At 53.4% G+C, this 15,870-nt stretch overlaps 1 protein-coding gene across 8 annotated transcripts in view; it reads right to left on the reverse strand.

The window, feature by feature from the left end:
- Positions 1-716: 716 nt before the first annotated feature.
- The window catches only part of LOC122375794 (lysophosphatidylcholine acyltransferase 2-like), a 43,264-nt gene continuing 28,110 nt past the window's right edge, over positions 717-15,870 (reverse strand). For 5 of the 8 annotated variants that reach the window (XM_043355353.1, XM_043355339.1, XM_043355365.1 and 2 more), the window contains 6 exons: positions 13,958-14,070; positions 9,014-9,168; positions 7,688-7,825; positions 3,996-4,275; positions 2,755-2,995; positions 717-1,797 (listed from right to left, as the gene is read on the reverse strand). In XM_043355353.1, the coding sequence (XP_043211288.1) occupies positions 1,694-1,797; positions 2,755-2,995; positions 3,996-4,275; positions 7,688-7,825; positions 9,014-9,168; positions 13,958-14,070 (1,031 nt within the window). In that variant the 3' untranslated portion in view covers positions 717-1,693. Of the gene's footprint in view, positions 1,798-2,754; positions 2,996-3,995; positions 4,276-7,687; positions 7,826-9,013; positions 9,169-13,957; positions 14,071-15,226; positions 15,436-15,870 lie in introns of all 8 variants that reach the window. The other 3 variants (XM_043355374.1, XM_043355346.1, XM_043355323.1) reach the window with 1 other exon arrangement.

The raw sequence follows: 15,870 nt of genomic DNA on the forward strand, positions 1-15,870 counted from the left end.
TAGAGGGGAGGAGGGCGGGCGTGAAAACGCCCGCTCCCCCCCCCCCACCCCCCCAGCACGAAACGCAAATTCACGCCACCAGCACGGCGCGGGTTAAAATTCTTATACACCACTTGATTTCGAATCAATCAAAATATAATTTATAACGTGACGTGGGGCGTGATTCCTACACGGAACGAGCTAATCAGTACAAAAATCAAATATTTACTTGCACCGAAATATTGAGTTTAAGAAATGCTACGACTGCAATTGCGATGCCATTTTCGAGATATCCCTGGGAAAGGCTGAGTGGTATACAATCGACCGCCGACTGCGACCGAAATGAAGTAGCTCAGTCCGGTCCGACTTCCGAGTCTCTGGCGAGCGTGAGGCGACCAAAGTTGTAGTCTTCTCTTCTCCAGCACATATTGCAGTGCCACGAAAAAAAATGGTAACTTCGGTCAGTACTTGTAAGCGTATTCGTTTACACTTATATTCTGCAGTGTTCTGCTTCTAGTAGTCTTCTCAAACGTTGCCGATTGAGAGACAGCAATCGAATGGCTGGCAAATAAAGCCGAAAGGACGGATGGACGGCATTTGCGTGCATTGAACGCCACAACGATCCCTGCATTTCAGATGCTCAAGAACTTGCGGATTTCACCAGTGCCTGGAGTACGGTACACTAGAGTTCGCGGCTACCCTATCCCCCCCCCCATCGCGAAGCACGAAACACGCTCTGATCGGTACCATAATGCACGTGTATTGCAAATTGGCAACATTAAGAGAACAGCCCCACCGACGACACCACTCACTCAATTATGCGGCGCGGACGACGCCGCGCCTCTGAGATACTCCTGCCGGCCACGACGGCGGCTGAGAGTGACTGTCAGCCACCGCCGCCGGCGCCACCTATTAAGTACTGGTTTAGGTCACTATGGATAGATGCTGCGCGCGTTGACAGGCTGCGGCGGACTAGGACGAGCCGCGGCTGCCGGACGCCACTTAAAACACAAACACGCACAGCGGGGGCGGTCACTGCTGGTCTGAGGTCAATAAATAACGTGGCAGATCGTGAAATCACTGGCGCGGGAGCCTCCGACCATTCGACTAGCCAGCCAGCTGGCCAGTCGCGGGGCCACGCACTCGGGGTGCGACGGGTTGGGGAGATATCCTGTAGCTGCAGCTACATACACGCACACAAACACGGAGCTGCACCCACCTAATCTCATGCTAAAACGGGCACCGGAGCTCACGCCCGCCTCATCGAGGCACGCGGCCCCGAGCCCATGGCACCCTTGTTGGCCAGGCAACTGTGAAGTGTGGATGCGGTAAGCGGGGAGCGTCCGGGGGCCGGCAGCGCGCGACGCTGCGGACCGCACCCAGACTGCCGGCGGCACAAAGCTGCTGAGACGACTCCGCCTTCCTGAGACACAGGAATCGGTGACGGTGGACGCCGGGCGGTGGCACCGGGCGGACCCGAGCGCAGCGCCCCCGGCCCCACCAGATCTTTTCTCAATAATTTCAAACCCTTCTCCCCGGCCGTCACACACGGACGAAATCTAAAACAACGCGAGACACGGGAGCGCCCCGGCAGACCGGACCTGCTCGGGCGGACGGACGTGGCCGCCGGTTTGAAGCTGACGGGGCCGGCCGCTGCACGCGCCGCTCGGCCCGCCGTGCCGGGCGAGATTGTCTCCTCGAGCGGTCGCCGCCGCTACTGGGCCTTGGCCTTTCCCTGAGAGTCCTTCTGGCGACCGTGCCACGCCATGAAGATCTTGGCGTACTCCGGCTTCTTCTGCGCATGCGCGCGGAATTCCTCTGAAAAAGGCAGCAGGAGGTTGATTGATGAATTAATTATGACCTAGCATAGGCGGGCTATCACATTGTTTAAAATCAGTTCCCGCAGAGCGATACTAGCGCCACCGTACGTATCGTGGCTCGAACTAATGCCACAATGATTTGACCAATGATATTGACCATGGCAACACGCATAACTTGATAAGCTTGGTTCTCGCAAACGACACAGAGGAGCAGAAGCAGCCATATCTAAAAATGCAGCGAGCGGCACTCACGATGAATGACAAGAACGATACACTCAATCATAGGGTAGACAACGGCAGGTGTCAGGTGCCCAATAAAAGTGTCTAAATTGTTCGGCCTACATACTCAGTAACGGCTCGGCTGATTGCGCAGAAACTTTGCTCATCGGCGGGCGCCTACCGGGTGGTGTTGCAGTTATATGCATTACAGCTGGAGTACTGTAGCTGCACTTGCCAAGGTCTATGGGCCATTTCAACACATCAATAACGTGTGGGCCGAACGCGCTCAATGCTGGTACGCGGCTACTTAGGGACCAGTTATGAGTGTGGCCTGCACGAGCTAGCTGGGGTCTCACTTTGAACGTGCTATACGGACAGGGACCGTTTCTGCATTCCACGAAAGGCTGGGTCAATTTCGCTCAAATTTGATATCCGTTAGGCATATTGAATAGCAGGACTAACACAATTCAGCTCGGAATTTCGCTTCGCACTCACCAAAATGCAAAGCTCAATATTATGCTCGGTTCGTGCGTAGCCCCCAAAAGGCGCATACTTATAAGATGAATTGATTAACGGGTAATGGAAGCATTTACATAGCTAACAAGAAAGCCGAATCCTGGAGAAGCTGGTAAAAAGCTGAACAACACCAATCCTAGCCATTCCGACCCATCGGAACGTAATCATTTCCTTCTTCCCACCTCCCCCCCCCCCCCCCCCCCCCCACCCGCCCACTCACCGAAGGTGATGTAGTCAGCGTTGGCCTTCTCCACCTGGCTGAAGAGTCGGCTGCTCTCCTGGTCGGTCATGTTGAGCGTGGTGGCCAGCGCCTTGGTGACGTCACGCTGCGTCACGTGACCCTTGCCGCCGGCGTCGAACAGCCGGAAGGCCAGCGCTATCGTTTCCTCAGTGTTGACGGGCCGCGAGATGAGGCTGACGCCCATCAGGTACTCACGAAAATCAATCACCCCGTCCCGATCCTGACCGAACAGCGGGGGGGGGGGGGTGTTATCGCAGCTAACCGAGCGAGCGAGCGGGAGGGAGGATATCAAGATCGCGAACGTTCCGATAGTGCTTCCAAGCGATAGACCACGGGTATGTTATCGTTCGAATTCAAGCCTCCAGGTCAAGAGGTTTGTTTGAAGAGCTGATGATATCATCAGAAACAGTGCGGAAAACGGTGGTATTTTCCCGTTAGATAATCCCAGCAGACTACAGTGGACCGTCGGGACTTGGCAGGGACTACCAGGTGCCGAGACTCGGGTTCACCGACACACCTTTCCACCAGCTAAAAGTTAGTCATAGTGTCTTATTAGAATGCATTCTAGCTGCTTAAGTTCCGGCACTAAACTCGAATGAAACCTATGCTGCAAACAACCTCATTGTGTGCTTCATGAATTACCGCTTCCCACACTCCAGTTGTCTCCACGTATCCCCCTTTCGCAGAGGCTGAACAGAACTCTATCACTCTACCTCAACCTACAGTCTTCTTCCCCTGTCTCACTCTGGTCGTTAAGACTGAATAGCTCACCGGAGCTATTCCCCGTCTCACCTTGTAGTCTTTCTTCCCATCTCACCCTGTCGTCTTTCTCTCGCGTCTCACCCTGTCGTCTTCCTTCCTATCTCACCCTGCTGCAGAGGTTAAACAGCTCACCGAAGCTATTCCCCGTCTCACCCTGTCGCCTTACTCCCCTGTCTCACCATGTCGTCTTCCTTCCTATCTCACCCTGTTGCAGAGGTTGAAGAGCTCACCAGAGCTACTCCCTGTCTCAACTTGTTGTCTTTCTTCCCATCTCACCCTGTCGTCATTCTCCGCTGCCTCACCCTGTCGCCTTACTCCACTGTCTCACCTTGTCGTCATTGACTTCCTATCATCTCACCCTCTCGTCATTTTCTCCCCCATCTCTCCCTGTCGTAGAGGTTAGAGAGCTCACCGGAACTGCTCCCGCGTCTTACCCTGTCTTTCTCCCATCACCTCACCCTGTCGTAGAGGTTGAAGAGCTCCACGAGGCCGGGCTCGGAGCTGGGGAAGCCCAGGTAGGCAGCGAACTCGGTCAGACGGATCAGGCCGTCCGTCTTGCGCGCGATGGCCGCGAAGCTGTCCATCTCCGCCTCGATGGTGGCCATGTTGATGCCCAGCTGGTGCATCAGTTTGGTCACCTCGACCAGGCCCGTCTCGCAGGGCAGGTTCTTGGAGCGCGCCTTGCTCATCAGCCGGCAGTCGTCGTACGTGTAGTCGGTCACCGGAACGCCCAGCGCCCTGAGGACAAACAGGGGGGAGGGTCAGCCGGGACGCCCAGCGCGAGCGCCCTAAGGACGGACAGCGGGGGGGGGGGTCAGCCGGAACGCCCAGCGCCCTATCGGACGGACACAGGGGAGTCAGACATATACCTGGCGCACCTACACATGGGCTGTTTCATTATGTATAAGGCACGTCTTCTGAAGATGTCGACATGACAGATTCAGCGGCGGAGAGCTGCCTGCACGCTAGAAGCCTGCCCTAGCCTGAAGTGGATTGACTCAAGCGGAAGTTAAATTTCCCATAACGTCAATATCGAAAAGCTGACAGAGGTCAAAACATTCTCCCACAAAGGACAGTGGAGGACGATACATGGGCAGCATGGGCCGTGTTTTAGCACGTTCTCATAGGTACGAGTTGCAGCAAGTTTTTGGTGCACTAGCTGCGCTCACACTTGAACAAGTTGTGGCATGTTTTCAGGCCGGAAGCGTTGAAAATAGCTCCTTCTTTCATCGCCATGAATGACTAAGCTGCGACCTTCGATGCAAGTCAGCAAGGTCACTCAGTATCGCCAACCATATGTCATGAGCACTGGGAGCACTTGTCAGCTATCGGGACATAACCGTCACTCGCCGGCACTCTTATCAGCCGCAGACAGGGTACAAACGTGAGTGTGATGTATGGTAGGTACATGTGCAGCCAGACAATCGCTAAATATAAAGACGCGGGCAGTGTGGACACAGCTGATACGGACCCTCATAGCGCCGCTGAGAGCTCTGACCGACCGTGACCTCGCCCTATCAGAGGACACGGCTCGCCTATCGTAACACCATCTTAACCCTCGCATGTGTGCGGCGTTTGCCAGCTTCTAATGTGTAGGGGGGGGGGGGTCGGTTGGACCCCCCCCTTGCCGTTTCGCCCCTGATCGAGCTAGAGCTTCGCGGAAAAAACGAGCGTGTTGCCCGTGACGAGAGGAAGCCGATGATACCCAATTTTAAGGTCCTAGGTCATTGGTTGACCTTCCAGGTCAGGTCAATGACCCAAAGTCGGGAAAATCGGGACCTGTTAGAAAGTCGTAAAGTGTGGGTGCTAAGGGTTTTTTTCGGGGTGCTGATCACGAATATCGTGTTAGTTTTGATCACAGATGATGTCTTGAAGCATTTAGACCAGGTCGGGTCAGGTCAGGTCAGGTCAACCAGTAGGCGTCGTGACGGGTATTCGTAGTACGTGTCAACCGCCTCTGACAGCTTCGTAACATGTTACGAAGTCACCAAAACTACTTCGTAAATGTTCAAATGGTTGCTAAATTCGAATTCAGCTCCAAAAACTAGCCTAGAAACATGTAAAACTCGAAAAAGTGACCCGAGGTCATCCGAGGTCACCAAAGGTCAATGACCTGACCTGACCCTCAGGTGACCTTGACACAGACGGGAGTAACATCAAATCACATGTTTGAACGTTTGAAACCACGAAAAGCTTGCAAACACGCGGCTAGTGCGAGCCGACATACGCGAAATCGCGATTCCGGCCAAACATGGTCTCGGAAAAGAGGTCACAGGTCAAAGGTCATTTGGGTCAGGGTCATGAAATTTTCAGGGTAGGTGTCAAATTGATCAATGCGAGGGTACTGAAAGTTTCGTCGCGATCGGCCGCTTTTTACGCGAGTTATTCGCGAAAAACCATGGGGGGGGGGGGGGTCCATCCGACCCCCCCCCTACACATGCGAGGGTTAAAGGGGAGAGGGAGCCTGATGCAACAAAAACCGGTCACAACAACGCACGTTATGTGTGGTGAGCAGTCAGGGGCCCCACTAGTGGCGATGTGACCGGCTTACTTCAGTGCAGGAAAATAAAGAGACGTGTTCACAAACACTGCTGATATTACAAACAATACAATGATCTGTTTACAAACAGTGAACTGTACTTGGGCATTGTGAACTCGTAGGTTAAGGAAGCTCCCATTAACCCGCGCCCGGCTGGGGGTCCTGGATTTCCACGCCCTGCTGGGGGGGGGGGGGTGTTTGAACACCCCCCTTCTAACTCGGCTCCTGGGCCACGTAGCGATACGCGGAAGGCGGCGTTCGAAAGAGCGTCAAAAATAATGAGGAAATCACTACGGTCAATTTTTTGGTCAGGTCAAAGGTCAGGTCACCAGAGGTCATTGAAGGCAAAATTTCGCCGATTTTCAGGTCGAATGTCGACAATTTCCAAGAAGCCAACGCATAACTCGGGAACCAATAGAGCTACAGCGCCGCGGAAAAGCGCATTCGATAGCCCTATTAACGCCCTTTCTGAATAATTTTCTCAGATTTGACCTAACGTCAACGGTTTTGCCTGCAGGGGGCAAAAACTGTTAAAATAACCGATTATTTCGGAAACAGTTTTTCTGCAATAACTTTTGACCCAAGCCTTGTGCGAACTTATGTACTTTCACCGGCATCGTGTTCCTCTCGTCAAGACGCATCGAATGAACCATAACTTGACCTTGAAAGGTCAACTTGAAAATTTGACCTCAGGTCAAGGTCATGACCTGACCGGAAAGGGTCATGTTGCATATCAGTCGATCCGTATCGTCGAGCTGAACACATCAACAACACAAGGCGTTTTCATCGCTCTAGCATGCCTCTATCAAAAGTTATTTGCGAAAAACTGTTAGATACCATTCGTGACCTAAGATGACCTCAGGGCATAAACAGGGGTCACGGACACCATTTTCATGTTCAGTGTGTCTAAACCACTTGTAATTCAGTGTTTGGGAGTGTTTATAATGTCTTTCGTCCAAAAGATGCGCATTTCAATTTTCTCCAATTGACTTATAATGGGGAGGTCGCAAAATTGACCTGACCTTAGGTCATCGATATCAAAATTCTGAGATATACATTTTGTACATGCTATTGCTCTTAGCAATCGCTGAAAGTTTCAAAGCGATCGGTCACTCGGTGTAGCTATGGCAGACATTGAAACTTTTTATGAGGTGAGGTCACTTCAAGTGACCTGGTGACCTGACCTTGAATGACCTTGGTCTGAAATTTTCACAACATGTGTAGAATTGATGTATGATAAGGTGTACCAGAAACCGTTTTTGAGATATTCGCGAAAAACCACAAGGGGGGGTGTTCAAACCCCCCCCCCCCCCCAGCAGGGCGCGGGTTAAAAGTCGCGTCACACCATAAAAATCAGAAACCCATAGCGGGTTATCCCACCTTTTTTTTCGACGTGATAAAAACTGGTAGCGCCTTATCCAACGACTTCGAATCCAAGCGGAATCGTTACTCAATCAGTCAGTTTGGCGCATATATAGACTATAACAGAGTATGTCTACTTCACTGTCCTTATGTCGTGAAGTGGCTGCTCACTCTGCCATTTATGCGCCCCGAGTATCATGCCTTCCGACAGCCCTAATGTCGTAAAGTTGGTGACTACTGACTACTCACTCAGCCATTTTGGCGCGGACGTTGTTGGCGAAGAGGCGCGGGTTTTTCTTTTCCTCCTCGTTGGGAATATACACAGGCAGGTACTCGATCTCGCAGAAGCTGACAAACTGTGTCAGCGTCAGCCACAAGATGTGCCACCTGTCGGTACCGGACAGCAGCGGTCAGGGGACGGAGGATGTGCCACCTGTCGGTACCGGACAGCTGCAGCGGTCAGCGGACGGAGGATGTGCCACCTGTCGGTACCGGACAGCTGCAGCGGTCAGCGGACGGAGGATGTGCCACCTGTCGGTACCGGACAGCAGCGGTCAGCGGACGGAGGATGTGCCACCTGTCGGTACCGGACAGCTGCAGCGGTCAGCGGACGGAGGATGTGCCACCTGTCGGTACCGGACAACAGCGGTCAGCGGACGGAGGATGTGCCACCTGTCGGTACCGGACAGCAGCGGTCAGCGGACGGCCCGACATCCAGTCCCTGCAGACAACCCATCCACGGAGGAAGGATGGCGCTAACCAACAATATAGGAGAATCCTGCAACAATCCAGAAAAAAAACTTTTCAATGGAAGACTCAGCATGGCGTTACTAGAGCACTGACGGGGGAGGAATTAATGCACCATTGACTCACTGATACCATGCCATATGTCAACGAATGGCAAATATTAGTTAGTGCCAAACATCCGGACAAAGCCAGTACAGTCAGCACACGACGATAACGTTCTCAGAATTAGTAGCAAGCCGTTCCATCCCCCCCCCCCTGCCTTCTGAGGCAGACCCAGAGCCGGTGATCTCATGCGACATAATTCGGCGAGCTTGATAAGGTTTCCTGTACGAGCTGACTGCCGAGCTGAGCATTAGTTGATGGGTTCACGGAGCACCGCAGGCCCGGTCACAATCAGCGCACGACATACCATGAATGTGCCGCACCCAAGCGACTGAAACTCAAAGAGGCCGTACGGAAGCTCACAGTTCGAGGAAGCGACACTTCAAAAGAAAAACGAATATGCGTGAACTAGATTAACTGGTATAAGGACATTGTGAAGTAAGCACGCTGGTCGAGCATCTGAGAGAGGTAAGCACAGACCTACATAACTACATCCTTCAAAACTATCACAGATTGGGAGTTAAATCAGAAAGAACCCCATCTCCCATCACTATTAATTCTCTAAAAACCCGTCCATGCTGCCCTCCCTCTCCCCCCATCAGCACCACCCTCCCATCCCTCGGCCAGTGGCACTCACGCTCACCCCCCAACCCCCCACCCCCACCCCCGCCAGAGCGTCACCCCGGCGTTGGGCCCCTCCCCTCCCTCTGCCAGAGCGTCACTCACGCGTTGGGCCCCTCCCAGGTCCATGTGACCGTGTCCAGTCGGTTCGGGTAGCGCACCACCACGGGCTGCACGGGCGCGCCCGGGTAAAAGGCGCCCGGCTTGAACTGGATCAGACACGAGCGGTTCGTGCACGTGCCCTCCGGGAACAGCATGATCTGCCAGCAGACACACACACACACACACAGACGGTCAGACGGGCGGACAGACGGCGCGGGAAGAGGACATGTTTGGACGCGAGCTGGTCGGGGTGGCCGCGTTATCACGCCAGCTGGGGGAGGGAGAGGGCTGATGCGCATATGCCGCAGTGAAACTACGTGACATGCAGCGGTGATGTAGGCGGTCAACAGAGATTAGATATGAGGATCGAGACAGCTCAAACAACCGGATATGGCCTGCCGTTCGCTGTCACGTGCTCATTCCATAGCGTGTTATAACGCGAGTTCAGAAAAGGGTCGCATAACAGTAAACGACACTACACAAAATTTCATCAGTGAAAACAACGAGAGGATGACGCAGTCGGGTTACTGCTATCAATCGAAAGGCAAAATGAAAGGAAGTGGTCATGAAGAGATAAAGGAAGGAAGGAAGGAAGGAAGGAAGGAAGGAAGGAAGGAAGGAAGGAAGAAAAGAAAGAAGATAAGAGAATGGAAGAAAATTATGTTAAAACTGAGCATTTTATTCGCGTAAATTGGCAAAGATCACGACCATTGGGTATCAAGAACGGCAGAGAGAAGACAAGTTTCATCATATGCTATCGCTCATCACAAAAAGCTCAACCGCGGCTAATCATATCATGCATTTGAAGCCCGGGACCGTTACAGGGAGCCGGCGTAATCGGCCGTTTCCGCGGTCTGAACGGTGGGTCGTCGCGGCGCCATGTGGCCGGGCCGGTTGGCTGATGCTGATCGCACCTGGCACGCCCTCCCCCTCCCCGTTCCCCCTCCGGCGGGCGGCTGGCACGCGGCGGGCCGGCCGTGGCGCCACTGTGGTCCGGCCGGCGAGCCCCGCCCCCGGCGGCTGGGGACGGGCCGCCGCCGCCGCCGGACGGCTGGGGACGGGCCGAGACGGCCACAGGGCGACTGACAGCCACAGGCAGACTCGGAGCCACATTACGCAGCCCTGTATCGGATACTGGCGAATAGCGCACGACTGCGACACCAGACATACAGATCACACAGACAGCACCGACCAGAGCCGGGACAGGTCAGACGAAACACGCCCACAATGCCGTGAGAGGGGGAGGAGGGGCGGGGTCACCGCACAGGACGAGTGGGGAGACTCGTAAATAAAGAATAGCGTATGCTTCCGGGACCGGTACGAACAGCGTACGGACACTGCACCGGACAGCGCGGGGCAGCAGGCTGCACCGGACAGCGCGGGCTCAGCAGGACCGGGTCGGCGGCAGAACTCAACCGCTAGTTGATGCAAAGCGGTAGACATAGCGCACAACGGTATCACTATACGGCGGTAGCAATGTGGTCACGAGAAAGGGCTTCATGATACTGACACATAGACACCACATGCGTCATATGGTACTTGACACTAGTTATTCATATGCACTGTGCTTGACACCATGTAGGAGCCCTTAATGGGAACAACCACTGCAGATAATGGCTCCTGCACACTTGCAAAACTTTCAAATACTCGATGGAAGCCACTACATAATACATACTGCAGCACTGACCGGACTGAATTTCAAGCGTTCACGAGGTAACTTTCCAGGCTAGCTCGTTAAGTGCAACACATTTCAAAGAAGCTAGTGGAAAGTCGAGAGAGAAAAACTAACTCATCGCTACGTTTCGGCTATAACATCCCCGTCACTTCCCACCCTCGTGCGTATCTTCTGCCCTCTGAAAACGTTGTGACATCGTCTATCTAATTACATACAGGACAGGGGCCCTGTTTCACCGGTGAATCACGTTTCGCGAGCTGACGTCTTGTCGTGACGCCATACTGTTGTCGTAATGGGTAGTTCCGGCGCACGATTGCCGCGACCTTGGCGGCGGCATTAAGTGACGTATGAGCCTAAAAGTAAGAGTTTACGCAGTCATGATAGTATATATATTTTTGATATATATTTTTTCAATATGATGTATTTAAAAGAAGTTGGGTTTAGGAAAAATTTGGACATTAACTTCGAACATTTAGCTGATGACGTAAAACAATATTGCGGCAATCGTGCGCCAGAATTGCCCCTTACGTCAGCAGTATGACGTCATCACATTACGTCAGCTCGCGCAATTTGATAGTGGCGTGCTGCTATCACCGGTGAAACAGGGCCAGGGTCGCGGGCGGAGGCAGCGCGGCGGCCAGTTGACCCCGCTGGTTTGGGTCGACACGAGTCGTGCAAACAGTGGTGACCGTCCCGTCCCGTCCCGTCCGCGCCGCGGCGGCGGTGGAGGGTGGGGATCGCGCGGGCGTCGATAGGACCGCTGAGTCACAGCGGGGGGGCCATGGGGCCGGCTGTTGCACAGCGGAGCCGCGGCGACATCGGGACCGAGACAGCGACGGCACGGGCGTCGGGGAAGGGACTAAAGAAAACAAACTGAACACCAGCGACAGCTGAGATTCTGGGGATCCCCCATAGAATGATAACGTCAACATTTACAGGGCCGAACCGAACGGCGGGAAATGAGCTGTGACTTCGCCTGTAAGCTTTTCAAACACCATCAAACAAATACCGTCTATTTAGCTTAACATCAATCCTAGATGGATCATTTTTACTCACCTACCTAAAAACGTGAATTGTTTTGCGACTAGCGGTAAAGTTCGGACGCGTGCCGGTGCAGTGTGTCCGGGGGGTTACACACCACAAACGGCCGCACGTGGTCAGCTAGCCGTCGGCTTTTATTTCGGGGAATATTTGTTTCTGGTCCCTAAAAAGCTGTTTCTGGCACCTAATTGCTGATCAGCCCCAAAATGCTTATTCGACCCTAATATCTGAATCTGGCACCTAATTGCTTCCACACAGCCTAAAGTTGCCAGATCGTCTAGTTGAACTCCGTATTTGCTGTTTGCTGATTCAGCACCAAAACCAAAACATCCAGCACCTAGATTTTATTCCACGTTTGCCTACCTAATTCGCGTAATCTTCCTGATTTTATGTATCCTAACAACATGAACGTTGCATTCGGTGATGTCAAGTGCCATTTTCGCCAGTGGAGATAATGATTAATGCCATTTCTAGCCAAAAGAGAATCACTAGCCAGCTATGGTGCAGCATAGCAAGACGCTCCTAATTCCAGCCCGCTATGTAGACTAGAGATTATTGCACCCTCAGCCATTTTAACGTGACAAGTTTGGATCCGTCACTTCCAGCCAGGCTCTCAGGTCATAAACTGGAGTAAAGCAAAATGTCAACTCTGAACAGACATGCCACACAACCGGCCTTCTTTTCAATATTATTAGCTTTCTGCAATCATCGTCTGACTCCATCTCGATCAAACGCAGCATCCGGTTTCTACAGGGGCGTTTGACTGACCGGCCACACAATAACCAAAAACAAAATCAAAGCTTCGTGCACACATGCCATACGTAAGAAACGGATGAAAAAGGCACAACCACGGCACAACTCTGCGCGGCAAACAACGGACAATGTCCCACGCAAGATCCCGCGTTTCTTCAGCGGCCTTGAACGGAATGAAAACATTACATTTCTTTTTTGGAGCTATTTGATGACGTCAAAAAATACAATACCCGTTTTAATGGTCGAAATCGAGACAATTACTAACAAAAATGTTTCCCTTTAAGCATTACAAATAAATGCTTTTAAATATTTAAATGACATTGTTTTTCAAACAAATTAATATTATTTGCTTACTTAAACGTCATATACAATGCTGAGATCACTACGGGGCTGTCTTAGAGTGTAGCTGCACTGGCAACCTTTAGGCTAGACTCCAGCGGTCATTATACCAGAACAACATGATTCTACCAGCCAGTAGTTCATTTTTCTACTAGATTGGTGCTACGCTCAGCATTTAGGTGCCAGATTCAGAAAAAAGAATAAGGCGTACCGATGAATAGGTGCCAGAAACAGCTAATTAAGGTCATTTTCCATGATTGGTGCTGGTATCCACCAAATAGGTGCTGAGGACCAATTTTGGGGCGAGTCAGCTTTTAGGTGCCAGAAATAGCTTTTCTGGGACGCAATTAAATGGCGTCCTTTTATTTCGGTCCCAATCTGCGGGATTACACGCCACGGAGCCGCGTGTAACGGCGGCACGGGGTCAGCTAGCAGCCGGTCTCTATTTCGGTACCGAGCAGCCGGCGTCGCCAAGGCCCTACCCTCTCAGATAGCCACCCATCGGCGCCTGGTTTACCGGCACCATAGCTCACCAGTTCGACGGGCCGTATGTATAAATATACCCGGCAACAAGCAGTTCTTTGCTCGTTTAATTACTGCATTTGCTTCAAGTGTCTCTAAACAGGTAGGACTTCATTTCTCTACGATCCTTGGTTACAATTTTCCTCAGTTTTGCATAGCTACGAGAAAACATTGATGAGTGAATGAATGATGAATGAATGAATGAATGAATGAATGAATGAACGAATGAATGCATGAATGAACAAATGGACGAACGAACGAACGAACGGACCAACAAATGCACGCAACCACGTGCAAACAAACGAGAACGGACGGACGGACGGACGGACGGACGGACGGACGGACGGACGGACGGACGGACGGACGGACGAACGAACGAACGAACGAACGAACAAACGAACGAACGAACGAACGAACGAACGAACGAACGATCGAACGAACGAACGAACGAACGAACGAACGTACGTACGTACGAATGAACGAATGAACGAACAAACGAACAAATGAATGAATGAACGAACGAACGAACGAAAGAACGAACGAACGAACGAACGAATAACCGCCCGCCCGCACGCACAGACGAACGGACGAACGGCCGGATGATGCGCACGGCTCACCTGCGGCCACTGGCCGTTGCTGTGAGCGCGCCGCTGGATCTCGCGGATGGTGTTCTGGCGCGAGTTGGGGTCTTCTCGCGACACGTACACCGGCTGGGTGTAGTCGATCAGCTCTGGAGGCGCGGCACAGACGGGGCGTCATGTAGACGGCGGGGCTGCTCGCGCCGCCGAGCGTACCGGGAACGAGGGGAACGGTAGAACAATAATAGGAAGCTGTCCCTATATGAATAACTTATCGAAAAGACATGTCATCAAAAGTAGGCTTTAATCGATCGACATCAAGATATTGCGTTACGATGTAATTCAATTAGTTACGCGTATCATTTTTGCGAGACTTCTCGTGCAATCAGGTTCAGCACAAATAAACGACTGGACAATTTATAACAAAGAAAGTACAAAACACACATAGACTTCAAACCAGTAGCATAGGGTGCCACCCATTAACCAGCCACCCCTCCCGACGAGCCACTACTCTACCAAGCTCACCCGAAGCGCCGAGCGGGTCGCAAGTTGCGTGGACATTGAAGATGAGGGCAGTCAGTGGTGAAGAAGGCGTACTCTACGTGACATGTGGCACAATTAACGCCTCGTGTGGTACGCGTGTTCACACCGATCACCCAAAGCGTTACAAAACTTACCCTGAGGCGCCCACCGCCGGTATTAGAGCTGCGGAGGAGTACCCCCGCAGCACCAGTCCCAGCCGGTGGCACTTGGCAGCTCCTCTCACACCGGCCGGCCCGGAGTACAGACTCGCCCGTCAGCCACCCAGCGAGGCGACTAGCCTATCCAGCCCCGTGGCAGGCTCACTCCGGCCCGGCTTCCTCCCTCGGACGTCCGCCCCCACTTACCTTCTGCCGCGCCGAGCTCGTGTGCCCGCTCGCCGCCGCCCGGCCGCGGCGCGCTGGGAGCTGGGGTCTCGCCTTTCGGTGGTCTCTAACCCAACTCACACTCAGGACATGGCTATACGGGTCCAGATCGGCGGACACTAGAACAGCAGATCAGACGATCATAACGAAACTAAATAGCCTACCGAATATCCATGATATGTATATGAAGTTAAACCAACAATAGCTGTACTTGAGTAAATAAATCTTGGCTGTGCTGTTATCAGCTAAGGGGCGAGACGATTAAAGGCAACCTGCGGTGCTACCTGGATCTTCCATCACCAACTATGACGCTACCCGAGCCACCCCAGTCCCGCAGCCCAATCCCCAGCATCGCGGAGAGCCGGCCACCTATCCCTGTCTCAGCTTCCTCTGTCCAACGTACTGCCAAAGAACGGCATGCCGATCGTCTCGCTGCGGCAGATGATGGACGGCAGGCCAGAGCAGAAGAGCACGATCGCGTCTCCGAAGGTGGAGTGCGGCGCGGCCACCAGAACGGGCGCCTCGCGCGACATGGTGCCGCGGATGCGGATCACCCAGCCGCTCAGGTAGTAGGCCACGCGCGCGTTCAGCGCCTGAAGCTCGCGCATGGTGCTGCGGAGGGCCGGACGGCGAGTCAGCGGCGGCGCTAGCGCTCCGGCCAGGAGGTCGAACTGACCCCTCGGCCTGCGGTGGGCTCGACGAGCGCTGGTCGAGTTCGGAAGACCATCATACAGCGACAATTACGTCACGATCCACGGCGGCGGCGCGTCCGGCTCCAGTGGGTGACGGCACGCTTAGACTGACTGCTCGGCGGCCGGCGGCGGCGGCGGCGGCGGCGGGCGGGACACCTCCACCGGTCCAGACGCACGGCCACGGGGAGGGAGGGGCGGCGGAGCAGGGACGGAGCACCGAGCATCGGCGCGCAGACAGGACCGAGACGATCAGCGCAGAAAGAAACAAAGAGAGAAACAAAAACAGCGCGAGGGAGGGAGAAAGAGAGACGGACGGACTGGGCGGCGGTGTGACATGCGGCCACCGCGCGCTGTT

This window comes from Amphibalanus amphitrite, unplaced genomic scaffold (genome assembly GCF_019059575.1).
Source record: "Amphibalanus amphitrite isolate SeventyFive unplaced genomic scaffold, NRLGWU_Aamphi_draft 000041F_arrow, whole genome shotgun sequence".
Taxonomy (NCBI): Eukaryota; Metazoa; Arthropoda; class Thecostraca; order Balanomorpha; family Balanidae; genus Amphibalanus; species Amphibalanus amphitrite.